We start from the raw sequence: 20,388 nt of genomic DNA, 5'->3' as shown, positions 1-20,388 counted from the left end.
GTCTCTCACAAAAATTATCTGGCATCAAATACCAATAGTGCTGAGATGCAGAAGCCTAGATCCAGATAACAGGAAACTTACTGAATCAAGATAATATTTTACATCGGTAATATGTTTATACAGTTTATACTCTTTAGTTTTTAAGATCCTCAAAATATCAGTATTACTGGAGAGGACTCACTCTCAGAAATAAAGATATTGAATAAACTGATGAACTACTCTTTGACAAAAGTACAATTGGAAAAGAAAGCCAAAGGGGATAAGTAAAAACAAGAGTATGGTATTTCAAAGTTATTAAAATTGGAATGGCCCCATATAGGCCAGCACCCTAGTGTTCTCATAAAGATACTATGACACTATCTAATCATAAATATTTATTAGGTATAGTATTTCAACAATGTCAACATTATTAGGATTTCCTTGGTCACCTTCCACAGATGCATTTTCATTTTTTCCCCTGATGCAATCATTGATGGAAATATTAGTATAGGATAGTGCTTGACCACTTGTAAAGCATAACTATCAGGCTGAGCTTAAAATTTTGGCAATTCTATCTGAGGACTTCATTAGAGAGTTAATAAAATCAGTGCTGTGTTGCTGTCATTCTATAACAAAGACCCACCACTGGAAAGTATGTGCTTTTTCCCTAGATAGATTAAAACATTCATTCTGATGGCATTTCTTTGTGATTAAAGTAAAAGCTCAGGCTGAGTTAAAAGTAATAATGCAAAAACTGTACAAAGTGGCAAAAATCCCAAAATGTTGGTCTGATAGCAAAAGAACTAATTTTAAAAAAAGGATGACATGGTTTTTATTAAGTCTTCACCACAAATTTTGAATCAATAGTCTCAAATGAAATAAACAAGACAAAAGAAATATAACAGAGTTGTGCTTACAGGTTCTCCTAATTCATCATTTAAAATTCTAGTTTCATTTTCTCTTCCACTTCTAACATTTGTGAAAACAACTAATAATCATATTGTTACTTCTATACATTTTATTTACTTCGTATCAACCTAATTGCTCCTATAAAACCCAGCCAACACAACATTGTAAAGCAACTATTTTTTAATATAAATAAATAAATACATAATAAAAGAAAGGAAAATAAATCCAGCCAAATGGTTAGAATGTTGGTATTTATTCAAGTCTCATGTCCTTATCATAACATGTCTACATGTATAATAAAATACATACATTCCCAGGGGTTCTTAAAAAATTTCCTCAAATATCATTTTAATATTTTATTTATTACCTTATAAAAGGGAAAATTGTACCCAGTAGCTTAATTTCCAAGAGATCTATGTTATGACACTTAGTAGAAAACATTTTCACTATTGTGTTCATTGTCTATTCATTCAGTCATCACTTATTGTGTACCTGCCACTTTTTACAATACTGAGGAGTATGGTGGTGAACAAAATAGGTAAGGTTCCCACTGTAAGAAAACTCATATTTTGGTGCAGAAGACAACCAATAAGAAATATATATATGAGGAGGGAGAGAGAGAGAGAGGATTGATAGGGCTCGTTTAGGTGAGTTGGTTAGGGAGGACTGCCCAGAGGAAGCCACTTGAGCAGAGACCTGAAAGAAGTTTAGTAGTGAGCCACACAAGCATCTGGAGGAAGAATGTTTCAGGCTAAGGTAAAAATTAATGTGCATGTCTTAGGTTAAAAATTAACAGCAAGAAGGCCAGTGTGGCTTGGGTGAAGTGAAGAAAGGAAAGACAGTGTTAAGGTTAAAGCAATATCCAGGGGCAAAATCATGTAGGGCCTTATAGGATTTATAAAACTCTATTACCAAGGGTTAAAGAAATAATATAAGAAAACATCTTATTTTACTAATGATGAAATGACATAACACTGCATTCATCATCAGAAAAGGACTTAAAAACTACTCACTGGACACTATAGTGAGTTGGACACTATTTTAGACAACTGGAGGAATGACATGCAAGAATACTCTGGTGCCACTCAAGATATTCCCAACTATCTTTAGTGGCAACATGACATTCTTTTTAAAGTCTCTAAATATAAATTAATTTAAATAATTTTATTTTTAATTTAATTTTTAAATTAATTTAATTGATGCCACATTTGTTCAGTAAGCATATGACACAGCCCCTGCTCTATGATGAATATATAATCCACATAGAGCAGAGAACAATGAGAGAGCATAGTCAGTACCAATACAAGAGGAGTTTCTTTTGTGGATGATGGGTGGGGAGGTGGGAGACCATATAATATATTTAATATACAAACTGGAACATTTTTGAAAGTGAAAGGGGAGACTTAATAATCCTGCTGGGAAAAAATAGTGTAATTTGTCACAGTTTCAAGCAAATCGGGACACAAGTTAATGATATGTCCATAGAATTTCAGAAAAGAAGAGTTAAAAGTGACTCCTGACACCTTCTTCAAGAAAATAGCACCTGCACTTGGCTTGTGTGTAAGCATGTGACTAGGCAGAAGGAAGGTGGGAATGCATTCTAGTCTAGGGAAATGACATTACGAGGCATACCGATACGAGAATCATTCTATCTAAGATGAAGCATTAATGATAATAAAGAGTGGGAGATAATATTGGATGGTTTAAGAAAGAGATGTGTTGAGGTGTAAAAGCAGAGCAGACTATAATATATTTTAAGTTCCAAGAAAAAGAGTCTCATACAAGAGAATCACTTAAGGTCTATTGGTAAGCATGTGGCATGCATAAAGTAAAAATACTCCTAAACTCCAATTTGATGTCAGATGAGAATATTATGGAGCCACATATATTACAAAAGTACAGATATTTTAATTCTGCATAATCTATATATTGTTGTATGATAAATTGGAACAAGAATAGCATATGGGTATGTTATTGACATGTAAAGTCAAACCACTCTTTTTTGTTTGTTTGTTTGTTTGTTTTTAAACATCTTTATTGAAGTATAATTGCTTTACAATGGTGTGTTAGTTTCTGCTTTATAACAAAGTGAATCAGTTATACATATACATATGTTCCCATATCTCTTCCCTCTTGCGTCTCCCTCCCTCCCACCCTCCCCATCCCACCTCTCTAGGTGGTCACAAAGCACTGAGCTGATCTCCCTGTGCTATGCGGCTGCTTCCCACTAGCTGTCTATTTTACATTTGGTAGTGGATATATGTCCATGACACTCTCTCACCCTGTCACATCTCACCCCTCCCCCTCCCCATATCCTCAAGCCCATTCTCTAGTAGGTCTGTGTCTTTATTCCTGTCTTGCCACTAGGTTCTTCATGGCCTTTTTTTTTTTTTTTCCTTAGATTCCATATATATGTGTTAGCATACTGTATTTGTTTTTCTCTTTCTGACTTACTTCACTCTGTATGACAGACTCTAACTCCATCCACCTCATTACAAATACCTCCATTTCATTTCTTTTTATGGCTGAGTAATATTCCATTGTATATATGTGCCACATCTTCTTTATCCATTCATCCGATGATGGACACTTAGGTTGCTTCCATGTCCTGGCTATTGTAAATAGAGCTGCAATGAACATTTTGGTACATGACTCTTTTTGAACTATGGTTTTCTCAGGGTATATGCCCAGTAGTGGGCTTGCTAAAACCACTCTTTTATGCATGTGTGTAAGAGACACATTATGAGGATTTTAGTGACTGCTAGGTTGATTTGGCAAAGATGGTAAACATAGCAAAAATTATATACATGTGTGTATATATATGTATATATATATATATATATATATACACATATGTTAGCATTTTAGATAATAATGATAATTTATGAACACTTAATATAGTCCTGAAATTATGTTAACATTTTTGTAAATGTTTCCCCCAAATCCTAAGAGCTTGATGTTACTTTGATTATTTTACAGATGAATAGACAGAACTGAAGAAGTCAGGTAATTAGCTGAAGACTGCATAGCTACTAGATTCAAAAGTTCAAACGCATTTTTGCATTAGTATGAAGTCCATGATTTTGTTCATGGTGCCCCATTACCTTACACCTATGCATGCACTCACTGAGTGCTCAGTTCTTGCACAGAAGTCCCAACTGGAATAGGAAGCTGGGTACTTAGTACACATCTCATGTCATTCTACTATATTTGGATTCATGCTAGTATCACTAATGTCTTAAGCACTTCCTTCAACTAAGAATAAGGGATAAGTACTTAGCATTTATTTTTCTAAAAAATCTAATTTCCTGCTCTACCCAGTCTCTGGTGTGGTATATCCTGATATTTCCTGATTTTCATTTAAGCAATTTGTGCGCAGTCAGTTTCTTTAGGTGATCCCTATAAATCAGAATCCCTCATTTTTCACCTTTAACAATCAGCTCCTTAATCAGTGGTTTCTGAGTAAATTTATCCATCTAACAACTGGTTTACATTCTTGAGATTTACAGTAATCCCTACAGACATACAGTTTTCCTATTTCTAAAACTATAATATTGATTAATCCTCCCGGGTTCCAAGAAAATTATTATAGTGTTTTTATTTTAGCTATTATAGTTCCTAGTAGTCTTGTGATTTTAGAAAATATCTTGAGTCAATCATCAGAAACATTAATTGACCAACAAACTAGGAACAGAGGCTTATGGGGAAAGATACATCACAGAGCCCACACTTGTGGAGAATACTCAGAATACATCTAAGTAATTGATACTCAATAAAGAAGTCTGAATAAGTTTGGTTTTTAAGAAGTAAACTCCTCTGTATCCAGAAATTATAAAAAGTGTTAAAGATTAAGGCACTATAGGAACTGACCAAAGAATAGCCAGTTTAGGAAACTGAAGTCTGGAAAACTTCTGGGCAAATTAAAAAAAAGAACAAGGCAAACATGAAAAAATAATTGACTCAGGGAGAACCAACATATTTTTTTCCACTGAAATCTTTTATTTTCGTAGTTGATACGTACTACATATCTCTGAACGTCTAACATTCATATTTAACGTGAATATTAGGCTCAAAATAATGGCCACTCTTAATTACTGTAAATATATCAATATTAAAGATATATTTCTTCTTTCTTAATGTGTACTTTCATTGCTCAAAAACCTCTATTAATCATTACTGGACTTTATCAAAATGTCCAGTTCATTAGTTTATTTTGATAATAATTATAAAACAGGAAAGATATAAACATAATTATAAAAATCAAAAACCATCTGATTTTTGCAGAAAAATCTCTTGTAGAATTAGAAAAAGAATAAATTCTAAATAGTTTTTTTATACCATTTGTATTATTAGTATAGCTTATACCAACTTTTCTATTTTTTTCAAAGAAATCAACTAAAAATGTTCTAGCCAGAGTTCTATGCTATGTGAATTCATATGAGTAGGAATTTGAAGATTTATTACAGTGATTACATATCAACAGATATAAATATGTATTTTATGATTAGGATTTTTTTTTTTCTGAAGCAGGTGAACCATAGGGACAAACCCTCAGAGCAGAAAATATACTATTGCAGTGTACCTTGATAAATAGACAATATCAACTATTTCTATATGATGCATAGCAATGTGACAAATAAATTACCTTCATTAAAGATTTGCATGAAGGATTAATGAGCATTAGTTAAGCAGTTAAAGCACAAAAATGTTTATGAAAAATTACATTGAATGGAAGAAGAAGTTAAGCAGCAGAGAATCTCATTATAATAATTTATCTTATCTAAAGATTCTCTACTGCACCTATATGATAAATGTAACCCAAAAGCAACCAAAGTTCCACATTTAACATGCGAAGCTTAGGCTAATCACAACTCTAGAGGATTTTGTCTTCTGTGAACTCATCTACCTAAAGGAAGGATAATTTATTAAACTCATATTTGTTTCCTGTTATTATTTATCCTGCAATAAATCTTCAAATTTAACTATAAAATTTGCATAGCATGAAATTAAAAGAAGTAAAGATATCTCTTAAAAATTCACTGTCAATGAAAAATGTTGAGTGTTTTGAATATGTACTTTATGAATTTTCTTTTGCTTTCAATGCCTATAGCTAAATTAAATTTTATTTATTTTATTTTATGTACAAATGACAAATACCTTTTGGATAAAAGACATTTTACTAAATAAAACACAGAAAAATGAGTAAACTTTTTTTTACTAATCAAGATTTCCATTTGCCTCCCTTTGGAATATTGCCCAAGATTAATGCTTTCTACTCATCAAGCACTGCCATCTTGTGGACTCCTGTTAATTCCAGAAAATATTGGATTATTTATGTATGGGATTTTTTTTTTTTTCTTTTTTTGGTTAAATATTTGGAAAACTCTAAGTCTTAATGTAAGAGAGGAGCAGGAATAAATATCCTTGTTGGCAATTGTACAATAATATTGCTTTTATTCCTATGAACATCTGCATGTAAGGCACACTGTCCTTCCATTTTACAGTAGGTTTCTATGCTAGCAGGACACATTCTTACCTTTTTACATACTTAAGGCGCTGTGACCACAGTTTAATTAAATTGTGACTCAGTAGTGAATAGGAATATCTAGAAACCTGCTTTTGTCTGGTGAGTGGGATTTAGACACTGCTCTGATTAGTTGTTATTTGAAGCATCAAAGTTTTAATTGGCAAAATTAGACCCCATAATATACATAACTAAATCTAATAAATACTTGAAATAACTATTAATCAGATTTTTCTTTTTTCAAATAGAGATCTGTGCTCAGCAAGGCTTCTTGGTCAAGTTTTTAATCTTTGTATCTTAGTTCCCTCATTCATAAAATGGAGTTACTTATCCCTGTAAAGATTAAGTAAGTTAATATATGTAGAACGCACTGTCTGGAACCCAGTAAGTGCTATAGAGGTTTACTAGATCCTACTGGTGTACACCCAGTTCTCTCTCATCTGGTTAATGCACCCATCTGGCAGCTGCACCTTCTCCAGAGTTTTCCTTACCTAGGAAATCATGCTCCCTGCCCTAATTGCACCTCACTTCCCCCACCTGGTAGACAATAACCAACTGATACAGGGGAGGTGAGTATAAAAGACTGGTTCTCTTTACCTTCTGTTGACTTACCAAGTCTACGTGAAATTTGTATTCCAGAGCCCTAAGTGGGATTAGTCTTAAACCAATCTCTGGAGGGGACCACATCTTTGCTTAGTTTTTGTTTTTTGTTTTTTTCCTTACCCAATCCTGCTTCCCTTATTCCTTCTCCTGGGAACACTGTCAATAAATCACATTCAAAAGAATCCCCTTCTCAGACTCTGTTTCTAGGAAACTGACCTAAGACCATAAAATGTTCACTGTTACTGTTGTTGTTATCATTAAGCTGTCTAATGTTTTGATTTAATGAGGATAAACTTTTAGATTGCCTTGGTCATATCTAATTGACTAACTACACAGTCTTCCAGTAATTCTCCATGCATCTTTTCTTTCAGCTAAGCTCTTCATAATTTTGATAGGCACAAAATGCCAGGTCATAATTCTTGGCAAGATTCTAGGAAACAGATATTCTGTTGTTCATTAAGCACTGAGATCTGTGTATTTTAACAAGGAATTGTCAGAAGTGTAACGTGAATGCTTTTTAATGCAAAGTTCGAAGCCTAAGGTGAAATTGTGCCATGGACCATCACACCCTGCTGAGAAAATGCTGGTTTCTGACTTGATGAAGTTTGCAATTCAATAAAAATAATTTTAGAACCCATTAGCAGAGCAAGAAATTTAGGTTGCATTTTGAGAAGAGTTAGCAATGACCTTTACATCTAGACACAGGGCTCCTGGGATAAAAAAAAGTCCTCTGTAGTGTGAAACATTCCACAAGGAAAATAAAAATAGATACTGTCACTCAGCTGGTATAATAACTTGAACTCTAGAACTTGGAATTCACTTACTTGGAGTCATTTGAGTTGTGGATCATGAGAGAATGCCAGTTTACTACTGTTTCTATTATAAATATTATTTTCTTTGTCTTTTGTTTTGCTAAAGGTGTTTTGAATTATAGGCACATAAAATTTTATTTTGTCTCAGTGACATATTATAATTTTTAAGCAGAACTCTGTTGTTTCTGACTCTAGGTAATAAACATATGAAAATACATGTCTCAAAAACCTATAAAAAGAAGAATTAGTACTTTTTGTTCAACCAAGATAACTGAAATTTAATGTAATAATACAGCCTGCCTTTGTATTAAGGTAATTTGATTTTTAAAACACACAAATGTCCTCTTTTGCATTCTTCACAACATCTTTTAAAATATCTTGATTCTCCCGGTGCTAACCAAGTGTCAGTTAGACAGCTTTACTCTGTTGTTACTCTCAAGATCCTTGCTTCTGGCTGTTTTAGAGGTGAAATTTTTGACACGTGTAAAAATTAAACCCAACTGTACAAGGTTCAAGATGAATCTGCATTGTACCAAATACTACTGCAATATATTAGGTAATTTATCCTAAGCCAATAGCTATCCTTACTGAACAGTTTCTGCATGTTGAACACTCTCATTTAAGTGGCATATATAATCCTCAGCACAATCATATCATGTAGATATTACTATTCCATTTTAAGGATATTGAAATTGAGGTTCAGCAAGATTAGACTATAATAATCAAAGCAGAATAATACAATGATAAAATACAGGCTTAGAGTGAATCAGACAAGTTGGAATTTTTCCTCTGAAAGTTATTAGCTATGGTTTTCCACTGGTTCACCTGTTTGTGCCTCAGACCTTTAATGTTGAAGATGAGTGTAATGATGGTAATAACTACATCAAGTTCTGTAATACTAACCTTTCATGTAATATCTCATTTAACCTACAATTTCCTCCATTAATTGTGTTTTACAGATGAGTAGACTAAGGTAAATAGTTTGCCAAAGGTACATAGGTCAGTGGATCATGCAGCCATCTCTGGAACTCTGGTCTTTATGATTCCGAAGTCCATGGTCTTATTCACTCACAATGTTGCCTTCTAATCTCTGTGTATGTGTGTGGCTGGGAGAAGTGGGAAAATGTGCAAAGTGTGTGACTCATAGTAAGCTCTCAAGTTAGTTCCTTTCCCAGCCCCACCTTACATCTCCATAATACCCTAAACAGTGCTTTGCATATAAAAATGTATCACTACCTACTTGTTGATACTCCCAGTTGTCTTGATCTCAGTCTCCATCCTAAAACCAGCAGTCAAAATAATCTTTATATATGATCTGTTTAATAACCTGAGCTGCCAAATCAGCTTCCTCAACAGTGTCAGTGACATGTTCAAGCAGAGGCTAAATGACTGACCACCATGGAAGCTGTTAACCTGAGAGGAAGATTGGATCACATTTAATTTAATGCCCCCCTCAACCTCTGTCCAATTTACCTAGTAGAATAAATCACAAAATACTTCATAGTAACTTTGTAAGCATGACCCTTTCTCTTTTGTCCATTGACAGTACATTCCAGATTCTTAAAGCTGCCTGCATTACTTCTCAATGCCTGTTTTTAGCTCAGCTACAAACATAATCTTAGATTCATATTCTAAAGGCCAAAATAAGTTCATGCAGAGCTGAGAAAATTTTCAATGAGAACTTTAAGGTGAAAAAAATCTACTCATTCTTAAATTTAGAAAGATTTATAAAAATACATATATAGATATTTTATTCTATTTATTTTTTCATCAAATATGTATTAAGCAACCACACACCAGGCATCCAGCTGGGGTCTAAGGATATGGTGGTGAAGACAGTAGATTTAGTCTCTACCCTGCCAAGAGTACTTAATGTGGCTAATAGTGACATTTTCTATCACAATGCAGATATAAATCAGCAATGTAAAAAAATATTGCCTTCTAATTTCAGGTTGTATCCCCTTAGGCTTAGTAGTAATGGATAATTAATGGTAGAATTCTCTAAAATTTCCTTCATGATGTCATTAATTCTAAAACTCAGAATGGTAGCTAGCCATCAGCTAAAAATTTTATATAAACAAAATAATCGTAGTACCAATTTTTAAAGCAGTACTGTTTCGGCCAGTAACTTACTAAATTCCACTATTCAAGTATCTTCATATCAATTAATTCATCAAAATAGGAGGCAAAGGAGTCATAATGGTTAATGGAATTGTAAAAACAAAAATGATTACAAAGCAATTAGTAAATATTAAAATGCTTATGACATACACTCTATTAAGCAGCATCCAGTAAATATTAACAAAAAAATATATCAAACTACAGTACAAAACTTAAATTATTTAAAAAACAAACTAAAAAGTTACACTTGTATAATAAAGAACAAATTATAATTATAGCTATTTGACAGGTATAACATTAAATCTCACATTACAGGAATAACCAAAAAGGGATAAGACCAGGGATTTTGGTAAGTACAGCCCATTAGGTGAAAATTTCACTATAAACCATGAAATTGAGCATATATTAAAAATAGGGAAGGTTCTGATTTTTAGGTTTTCCTTTTTATAGCTGACAAGGATAAAGAAACTAGGTTCCCTGGGAGAGTTGCATTATTAATTGGGTGGTGAACAAATCAATTGTTACATCCATCGTGTCTAGGAGCTTAAGGATGACTATTTATGCTGGTATAAAGGACAAGTCTTTGGGTCTCTTGAGAGGGGAAGTTAGAATAACATGTCTGCAACAGCCAGGGTCTTAATGGGTTATTCTCTCAGCGAACTTGAATGGCTCTCACTGACTCAGGGAGAAAGATAAAAAAATCTCCCATAAGAAACCAAAACCTTGGGGACTTACCTGGCGGTCCAGTGGTTAAGACTCCGCACTTCCAATGCATGGAGGGTGGGTTTGGTCCCTGGTCAGGGAACTAGGATCCCACATGCTGTGCCGTGCGACCAAAAAACTTAAAAAAAAAAAAAAAAGAAACCAAAACCTCAAGCCAACACAGCACATGGGTTTGTAGGCAAAATGTATGTTACAACACAATATAAAAATGTACTAGAGAAATTTAACATAAAAACTTTGGGGAGTACTCACTGAAGAATCATATCAAGAACTTCTAAAACATTTTAAATTGTCTTAGCTAAACATACTATTAAAAAAGAACCTTAGAAGAATGGGAAAATCACAATTACCCAAACAGTCTCAGTGTGCTTCTGATAATGAATAATAATATTAAGATTTTAGTACTTAATATATCAGCTTACCTTAAAATATTTTTAAGGCCAAGCACAATTGATATGAAACAAAGTGTTATATGAGACTAAAGACTATGACTCCAAAGCCAATTGTGAATCATTTTATAATCCTCACACTCTGACATACTAAAAGTATAACCAATGCTTGTTTTTTATGAGAGTAAAGTTTGAAAAGAATTTTAAATAAATGCTGATAGAGAATGAAACACCATATAGGAGAAAGTAAAGAGTGATTTTAAAAGAGATTAAGCCCTGTTCAATATATGCATTTTTGGCAGAGGTAGAAAATCCAATTCAAATTCAGACTGTCAGCTTTTCTATTATGTACTATTTCTACTTTTTCATTCTTCTTAGAATTATGAAATGCTTTGCTATGTAAACTTATTTTAAAAGCTAAATAAGCATTTTTGAACCCCCAAATACACACTTACCTGTAAAATTTGAGAAAATGCCAATTTTGTGTAAATACTTTCTTCTTATTCTAAAATATTTTACAAAACATTGACTCAACAAACACTATCAGTATAACAAAACTGGTATTTCAATTAATGATAGTCTTTAATGTGATTGTTTGTTGCTTTCTTTTACTCCAAATTTCTAATAATACAAAACAAAAATTGAGGTAACTCCAGTAAAACCAAACCTAAAATAAATTGCAAAAATATAAAAATGCCTGAGTGATGTTTGAGCAACAAATGAAACTCTCATTAGGAAGGGTAAGATGTGACAAAGTGAGAGAGTGGCATGGACATATATACACTACCATACGTAAAATAGATAGCTAGTGGGAAGCAGCCACATAGCACAGGGAGATCAGCTCTGTGCTTTGTGACCGCCTAGAGAGGTGGGATGGGGAGGGAGGGAGGGAGGGAGATGCAAGAGGGAAGAGATATGGGAACATATGTATATGTATAACTGATTCACTTTGTTATACAGCAGAAACTAACACACCATTGTAAACCAATTATACTCCAATAAAGATGTTAAAAAAAAAAACAATTAGAAGAACTCATATATTTAAGGGAAGGAAAGAAGGAAGAGAAGGAGGGAGAGAGGGAGGAGGAGAGAGAGAGAAAGAAAGAGAGAAAGGAAGAAAAGAAAGGCATAAAACAGGGCTTCCCAAGCCTCACTGTAGATTAGAATCACATTTGAGCTTTATAAAAATTCAAGTAATAAGTGTTACTAAACAAATGACTCTGTGGAAAGGGGACCTTAGAATCTGCTCTTTTAGCCATAACATAGGTAATTCTACTGTCTTTTGAGATTTTAATGCTATTGGCCTACACATAATTCCTTCAATTTCTCATATTCTATTAACTCAATTGCAAGCTGGTTTTGATTTTCAGTCATCTACTGAAACTGCTATTCAGTGACATACCACATGTCAATCTTAAGTAACTTTTCCCTTTATTATATTTATAAATATTCCCATTAAGTCCTTTTTGCCTTATTTGACATTATTTAACCCTCTTGAAATTGTTAAGCCATTGGCCTCTATGACACTGCATTTTCTTTATTCCCCTTGAATATTTCCAATGGTCCCTTCTCTCTTACCTTTTGAACATTTTCCTTCCTTTATTTAGATGTTTGTGCTTTCCAAAGAACTATCTTCTCACTGTATCTATTCTCATCTACTTACATGATTCAGTTACACCAACATACCCTCAACTCCCAACCACAGATTTCCTCTCATGGACTTCAAACACATATTTACCAATTGCTGGAACTACTTACATAAATTTGCCTCAAACTCAAAATGTCCTGAAAGTGAACCAATGATCTTTCTCCTTAAACCAGTTTGACTTCATTTATTTTCATCCTGAACTTCACGTGTCATCCTCTTCCCAGTCATTCAAGGGAGATAGTGAAAGTGTTCCTGGACTATTTGTCTCTTCATTTGTCTTACTCCCTGTATATTTCTTGGGCCAATATCCTTCTTCTCATTGCTATGATTAGGTTCTGATTCAGATTTCTCCAGCTCTTACCTTCAGTATGCAATATCAGCCTATTTTTCCCTCTTGCAACTTGCGCTTACTTAAATCCAACCTTTGCAGAATCACCAGAATACCCTACTAATGTACATCTTTATGTCAACCCTTTGCTAGAAAACATCCAGGATAGAGTACAAGCTCCTTAATACAACATACAGACCATGTTAATTTGTGTTTAGTAATTTGGGTTAATTTCCACTTTCTCTAACCTCTTCTCTTACTACTCCCTTTCTTGGATTTTTCACTCTAATAACACAAAACTGTGGTGGCCCAAAACCTTACTCCTTGACTCATTTTTTTTTCCTTTTCACATTTCATAATCAATCCATCAGCAATTCTGGTCAACTCCACTATCACATTTTTACTAGAACCAGTCACTTCTCATCACTTCACCACTACTGTCACTGCCAATAACTACCATTCTAGTGCAAATCATTTATATATTTCATGGCTATTTTGAAAATAGCTGCTTAGACTAGGGGACATTATTCTTCTGCTTCCCCTTCCCCTGGTCCCTGCTTTGTCCTCACGCTGTCTCATCTCTAACCAGTAGTCAGAGAGAGTTTTTAACATATAAATTCATGCATCTTTCTCACCCCTGCCACTCTCTAGCTCTCTTACATGCTTTAGTTTTCTTCATAGCACTTATTACCACTTGACAAATACTTGTTTCCACTATAATGGAAACTCTATGAGAGCACAGACTTTTTTTTTCCACTTAGAGCATTCCTGGCCCATCAAGACCCACAACTAGTATTTGTTGAACAAATGAATAAATGAATGTAGCTCAGGCATCTCTTAATTTAAGAAATTTTTGCTGATTAACATGATGGTTTAAGTGCCCTTCTCCATTGTCTTCTTTACAGTAGAGTATACATCTCCATTTCTTTATTCCACATTGTTTCATAGGTTTGGGTAAATCTTTGCCATTAGACCTATCTTTGAGAATGTGAAACTGTCTCTCTCATCTTTTTAATTTCAGTGCTATCATATTGCCAGGCATCTAAAACACATTCAACACACATTAGAACTGAATGAATGAGTGCATGGATGAATAGATAAAGGCTGAGCATCCTTAAGAAATATTTCAGATCTTCATGTAGTCATTAAGAGCAACAGTTCTTTGAACATAAAATACAAAATGATATAGACATCTGGATCAAATACGGATGATCTTGCAACCTATCTAATACTTAGTAAAAGCTTTGTTGTTTGAGTTTGTTAGTAAAATAATCTGTCTTTCAACAATTGAATTTTGTGTATTTTCAGAGATCGTCTATAGCTGGGTATTTAACGAGTTCCCTTCCTTTGTGGCGGAAGACAGCCGGCGGTTCATTTCCCAGGAGACAGGCAACCTTTATATTTCTAAAGTCCAAACATCAGATGTTGGCAGCTATATTTGTCTGGTGAAAAACACAGTGACAAACGCTCGAGTACTTAGTCCTCCAACACCACTCACTCTCCGTAATGATGGTAAGTTCCATGGACTGGATTGATATGGTCAGCCACCTCTAATGTGAAAAATTGAGTATAATCTGCAAAAATACTGAATCACTATGCTGTACATCTGAAACTAATACAATATTGTAAATCAACTGTACTTCAATACAAAAAGACCTAAAAAAAAGATGTATTAGTGTTCTTCTAAGCACTTAAACCTAGCACAAATAAAATAAAAAGGCATTTGGCATATTTAGAAACTCTACACTTTTAGTCTAAGATCATGCATATCTTAGAATAAAATTTTTGACATAGGAAAGTGATGGTCTATAGCTAAGAAATATTAACCTTAACACTACCCTAATGCCAAAAAGGGCGAGGGATTACAAAAAGATGAACTGTAATAAAGATTCCACAGTTCTTTTTTTTGCTCTTTAGGGCCTCTATATAGCATATGTGTATGAATTGCAAGTATTTTACAGGTTCATTTTTCATCACTTTTTCATTTTAGCTACCTTCAAATTGAATGTTCAGCTTTTAATACTTCATGGTATAGTTATAATTGTTATTATTACTTTTCCAATAATAGGAACAGTTGGAACTTTAACTTTTAAGTGCAATTCAGGCAGAAATGATGATTCTATAAGTATAGGTATTGCCATCTATCCAAAGTATCTTCAAATTTAAACACCCAATTTGTAGTTATAGACATTTACAGTTAAGCATTGCATTAAAGAAGTCAAGTGCTATATTACAGTTGTATATGATATATGGCTTGCTCTGTCATGCAATAAAAAAGCTATGAAGGTATTATTGAGAAGTGAGCTCGAGAATCCTGATGGATTGTGAAGCTTAAAAAACAATCTATTTCAACACTAGTCTTTTATATGCTTAGTTTTAGAATATATGCTGCAGTAATGTATAGCCAGAGTTTATATATATATATATATATAATATATATATATATATAATATATATATAATATATATATATAAAATATTAGTAATAATCCTATAATCCTATCAAGTAGAGAGTACAAATGCAATATCTATTTCAGAGATGAGGAAGCCAGTTTGAGAGATGAAGGGACCTCCAAAAGTCACACTGCTAGGTAATGGCATGGAGGAATAGATGGGAAACAAGGATGAAAAATGGGAAACCAATTTAGAGGCTACTGAAACTAACCAGCCAAGAGGTGAGGAGGTGAGGAAGGACAGAACGAGAGCAGTGGTAATAGCACTGAAGGGTAGAAACCATGCCTGGGATATTAAGAAGGTAGAATTATCAGAATGTGATGATTAAACATGAGGCTCTGGAGTAGGAGAAAGCTTTCACATAGTTCAACGAATGGGTGATGATTCTTTTCATGAAAAGAGATAAGACAGATGAAAGAATAGACTGAGAAATTGGTGAATGTGACAAATTCAGTTTTGGCTATGTTGAGATAAGATATCCATGGGAAATCTATGTGGAAATATGCAATAGGCTACTGATACATATTCCTAATACGCACAAGAGAGGACTGGGCTAGAGAAAGAGATTTAAGTGTTATCATTGTGTATTCAAACAATACAGTTAAAGCTATGATTGTGTGTATATTATGCAAACTTCAAGATTATATAAGAATGTCTATAGGGTGAAAAGAATAAAGGAAAATAGCTATGCATTTAGAAAACTTACCTAGTTAATAGCTTAGAATTGAGGTGATTTTCTATAAGCCATTTTCATAAAGTTTCTGAGTATTTTCTCATTAATTCCACAAGAATTTGAAGCATCTTTGTTTGAAAATTGTTAACATTTTGCTGACTAGCCAATAACTAGTTCCATTTACACCATCCATTTATGTAATAATACCATACATTCAGATAGTGCCTGAGGTTGAGTAGGCTATTCTACTTTCTTTTCATGCACCAAACCTAAACGTTACATTGACCTTCGCAAGGGAGAGGAGCACATGTAAAGTAAGAATCCAAAAATTGACACCACCTTCACCGGTGATTTAAAAGCTCAGGACCCATGTTCAACAGTCTCTTGCACTTCTTTGATTTCATGGCCCAGATGTATCACTTAACTTTGCCTTATACCTTCTATAGTCAAACATTTCAAGAATAATTAGAGTAATTTGTTTGCTGCTATTTTAACTCCTTTGCCCTTCTGATTCTATTGCTCTTCCTGGGCAAAACCCAACTCCTAATGAACTCACTATACCCTTAATTTGTGACTGCCTTGGAATCTGAAAGCTGCTAGAGAGTTACACCTGCCAGGGATTCATGATCAACAACTTCAATATTGCCACTCAGTCCTAGTAAGTTTCTGTGGATGGTTAATTTGTAACTGTCCCAAAAGTTTTTGGAATCTTCTTTGCTTTTCTCAAACTGGACAGCCTCCCTCCTTCCCCACTGATTTACAAAAACTATTTAAGTAACAAATTTACTTTCCTACTAGTGGAATTTCAAATCTAACTATTGATACATCTTCATCCATACTGTTCTTCCCTTATTTAATTTCAGTAGAGATACTCTACTGTCCCTCCTACTATTAAAACCAATCCCTCCATCCTTGACTGCTGATTTTCATTCCCACTGGCCTTTTCAGAACATCACACTGTTAGTCATTGTTCCTTATGTAACCAATACTGTGTCACTAAACTAATAAATATTTTTAGTTATGTTAATTGAATTTACTGAAGCAGTTGAAACTGTTGACTTATTTTTATTTTACAAACATCTATATTTTCAAAAAATCATTATTTGTGCAGTACTATATGAAAGGCTCAATAAAGCAATGCACACAAGTAAAATAAAACTGTTATTTTAAAGTTAACATTTAAGTTAAAAAGAAACAGGTGGAAAACACCTGCTAAATTTCAATTACATCATTCAATGACAGTCTTATTTAAGATTTTGTGAGAGAAGTTAGAAAATTCATATTTCTTCTTTCTGTAAATTATCTGAGATTATTGCTTTCTTGGTGATTGTCTACTAATTTTTACTTTTTATCATAGTAATACACCCTTATCAAAGGAATGTAGTGGTTTATAAGTGCTGATAAGAAGGGGAAAGAAAAAGCAAACCCACACACCTCCCTTCCATCCAATCCCACTCCCTAAAGCTAACTTTTTAATTTCTCCTATTTTTCTTCATGAGGTTTTCATATAATGCCAGGAAATATCTGTGCTTCTTGTTTAATAAAGTTTAGACAATAACTCATATGATGTACATCTGCTTCTTCTATCCTCTCCTCTTTTATATTTAAATAATATTTTTCTGTTGTTTCCTTTTTTTTTTTTTTTAATTTATTTATTTATTTTATTTTTGGCTGTGTTGGGTCTTCATTTCTGTGTGAGGGCTTTCTCTAGTTGTGGCAAGCGGGGGCCACTCTTCATCACGGTGCGCTGGCCTCTCACTATCGCGGCCTCTCCTGTTGCGGAGCACAGGCTCCAGACGCGCAGGCTCAGTAGTTGTGGCTCACGGGCCTAGTTGCTCCGCGGCATGTGGGATCTTCCCAGACCAGGGCTCGAACCCGTGTCCCCTGCATTGGCAGGCAGATTCTCAACCACTGAGCCACCAGGCAAGCCCCTGTTTTTTCCTTTTTAACCTTGACAATGTGCTTAAATCTCTACTATCCTTTTAACTCTTGAAAATAATTCTTGACTTTCTATTACAGTGATAGTTTTATTCCTACTTTTTCCTTTACCTTTCTTACACTACTTTTATGTCCTTTTGTCTTCCACTTTTACTCTGACATTCTCTCCTGCAAATGCAACCAAGTGTTCTAAACTTTCCCATAGACTAACTGTAAAAGCTTAAAATAAATAGATGTTAACAGTTATTACTATATAATTATCATTCAACATCATATTGTTACAGATTTTTAAGCTATTTGTAGATATATGTGCTCTACTAGATGTGCTTTTCATAAGTGAAACTTTGAATATAACAAGTAAATAATATTGTGATACAGTTTGGATGTAATCTCTCTTAAAATTTTGCTCTATAAATACAATTCATAGTTTCAATAATAGTGTTGAAATATGAACATGAGTCATCACAATGCAAATGATAAATAAAACCAATATTGTGGTTAAGAAAGCCCACGAAATGCGTATGAAAGAGAAGTGAGCTTAGGACCAAGCCTTGAGTAGTCCAAATTGCTTTGGAAAGGTTAAAAATGAAAACCCTACAAAGGATAATGAGAAGGAGAAGTCAGAGAGATAATAGGAAAAACAATAGTGTAGTATCAAGGAAGCCAAGAAAAATGAGTATTTCAACAAGGAGAAGTGGGCATGCAGCTCAAGATGGTGGACTGGGTGCCTGTATTTGTCTCCTGTCTCCCTTCTGAGACCCTGTGAGAAGAAATTCATATCATCAATGAATAGAGGAAGCATTTCATTAACAAATGAGACACTTTGATATATTTCTGGAAGAATAAGAGAGGATGTGAGTTTAAGGATTAAACAGGCGGAGTAACTAAAACCTAGAATAAAGTTTAAGGGATCTAAAGAAAGGGCTAAAAATCATGTGCCCAGCGGAAGCCTGAAAGAGCTCTGAAATCAAAGTTAGCTAAGGGTGGGCAAAAGAAATGGGGCCAAAGGGGGACTGAAGGTATGTACGTTGAACGTCTGTTTCAGTGAAATATTGGAATCCATTCTCTTCCCTGCCCTTACATGCAAAAAGACCAAAGGGCTTGTCTCTTAACAACATGAGTGAACTTTCCCTGGAAAGCTAAAGTTCTTAATGTGAATAGTGGCACAGAATGCAAAACCTTCTCATTCTGGCACATGCGTGTCCACAGCCTGACAGCCAGCTCCTTGCCCTCACATCAAAGCAGAGCTGACTGTCGACCCACCTCTCCCTGCCACCTGCACCCTCACCTCAGAAGGGAACCAATTCTACAGAATTGGGAAACACACAACAATGTCCAAGCCTCTCAGACTTAACGTTTATATGCAATGCTAAATTAACAGCTTCTATAAAAAATTACTGAGCTTACTGCATGGTTATAGAATTTATATCAAGATAATATGCAAAAAGCAGGAAAATTTAAATTATTCTAGAAGGGCATTGATTAGACTAGAATTGTTCTTAATTCAAAAAACTTTTATATTACTATTTAATCTCTCTTCAAAAAAAAATTGAAGACCATGTTCATAGGAAGGACATATTCTTTTTTTTTTTAGTACATTTATTTTTATTTATTTATTTATTTTTGGCTGTGTTGGGTCTTTGTTTCTGTGCGAGGGCTTTCCCCAGTTGCGGCAAGCGGGGGCCACTCTTCATCGCGGTGCGCGGGCCTCTCACTATCGCGGCCTCTCTTGTTGCGGAGCACAGGCTCCAGACGCGCAGCTGTGGCTCACGGGCCTAGTCGCTCCGCGGCATGTAGGATCCTCCCAGACCAGGGCTCGAACCTGCGTCCCCTGCACTGGCAGGCAGACTCCCAACCACTGCGCCACCAGGGAAGCCCGGAAGGACATTTTCTTGAATGCTTTCCCAAGTAGGTGGCTTATATTAAACACTTAGTCTGAAAATAAAAATAGAATATGATTGTGGATGATTCCATTATTTGCATCACAGTCAGCTACAATTCCTGCTGGGTTTTACAAACCTCTCATTGCAGAGACAGGCATTATAATGGATATTTCTGCAAACTTGACAAACACCTCTGCAGGGGTTTGAATATAAAAATTACATTTAATCTGCTGTGACCATAGAGTTAGCTATAAAAATCATTTCAGAATATTGTGTGTTTACACTTCTTTGAAAAAAAGTAGGCCTTTCTAAAAATAACAGAGGTTATATACATAGGCAAATTATCTCCCTTCAAAGACAAATAAAATTTTATTTTATAAACTATTGGAAAATGTCTTGGCTTGG

The 20,388-nt window shown here is 34.4% G+C and overlaps 1 protein-coding gene across 2 annotated transcripts in view; it reads left to right on the top strand.

Moving 5' to 3' along the window:
• Positions 1 to 20,388, top strand: part of CNTN5 (contactin 5) — a 1,402,912-nt gene that overhangs the window by 986,875 nt on the left and 395,649 nt on the right. For both annotated transcript variants that reach the window (XM_059930535.1, XM_059930534.1), the window contains exon 8: positions 14,345 to 14,548. In XM_059930535.1, coding sequence (XP_059786518.1) covers positions 14,345 to 14,548 — 204 coding nt within the window. The remainder of the gene's footprint in view (positions 1 to 14,344; positions 14,549 to 20,388) is intronic.

The sequence above is a fragment of the Balaenoptera ricei genome, chromosome 8 (genome assembly GCF_028023285.1).
Source record: "Balaenoptera ricei isolate mBalRic1 chromosome 8, mBalRic1.hap2, whole genome shotgun sequence".
In the NCBI taxonomy this organism is placed as follows: Eukaryota; Metazoa; Chordata; class Mammalia; order Artiodactyla; family Balaenopteridae; genus Balaenoptera; species Balaenoptera ricei.
Note: the sequence above shows the minus strand (reverse complement) of the source record. Positions and strands in the feature narration are given on the sequence as shown.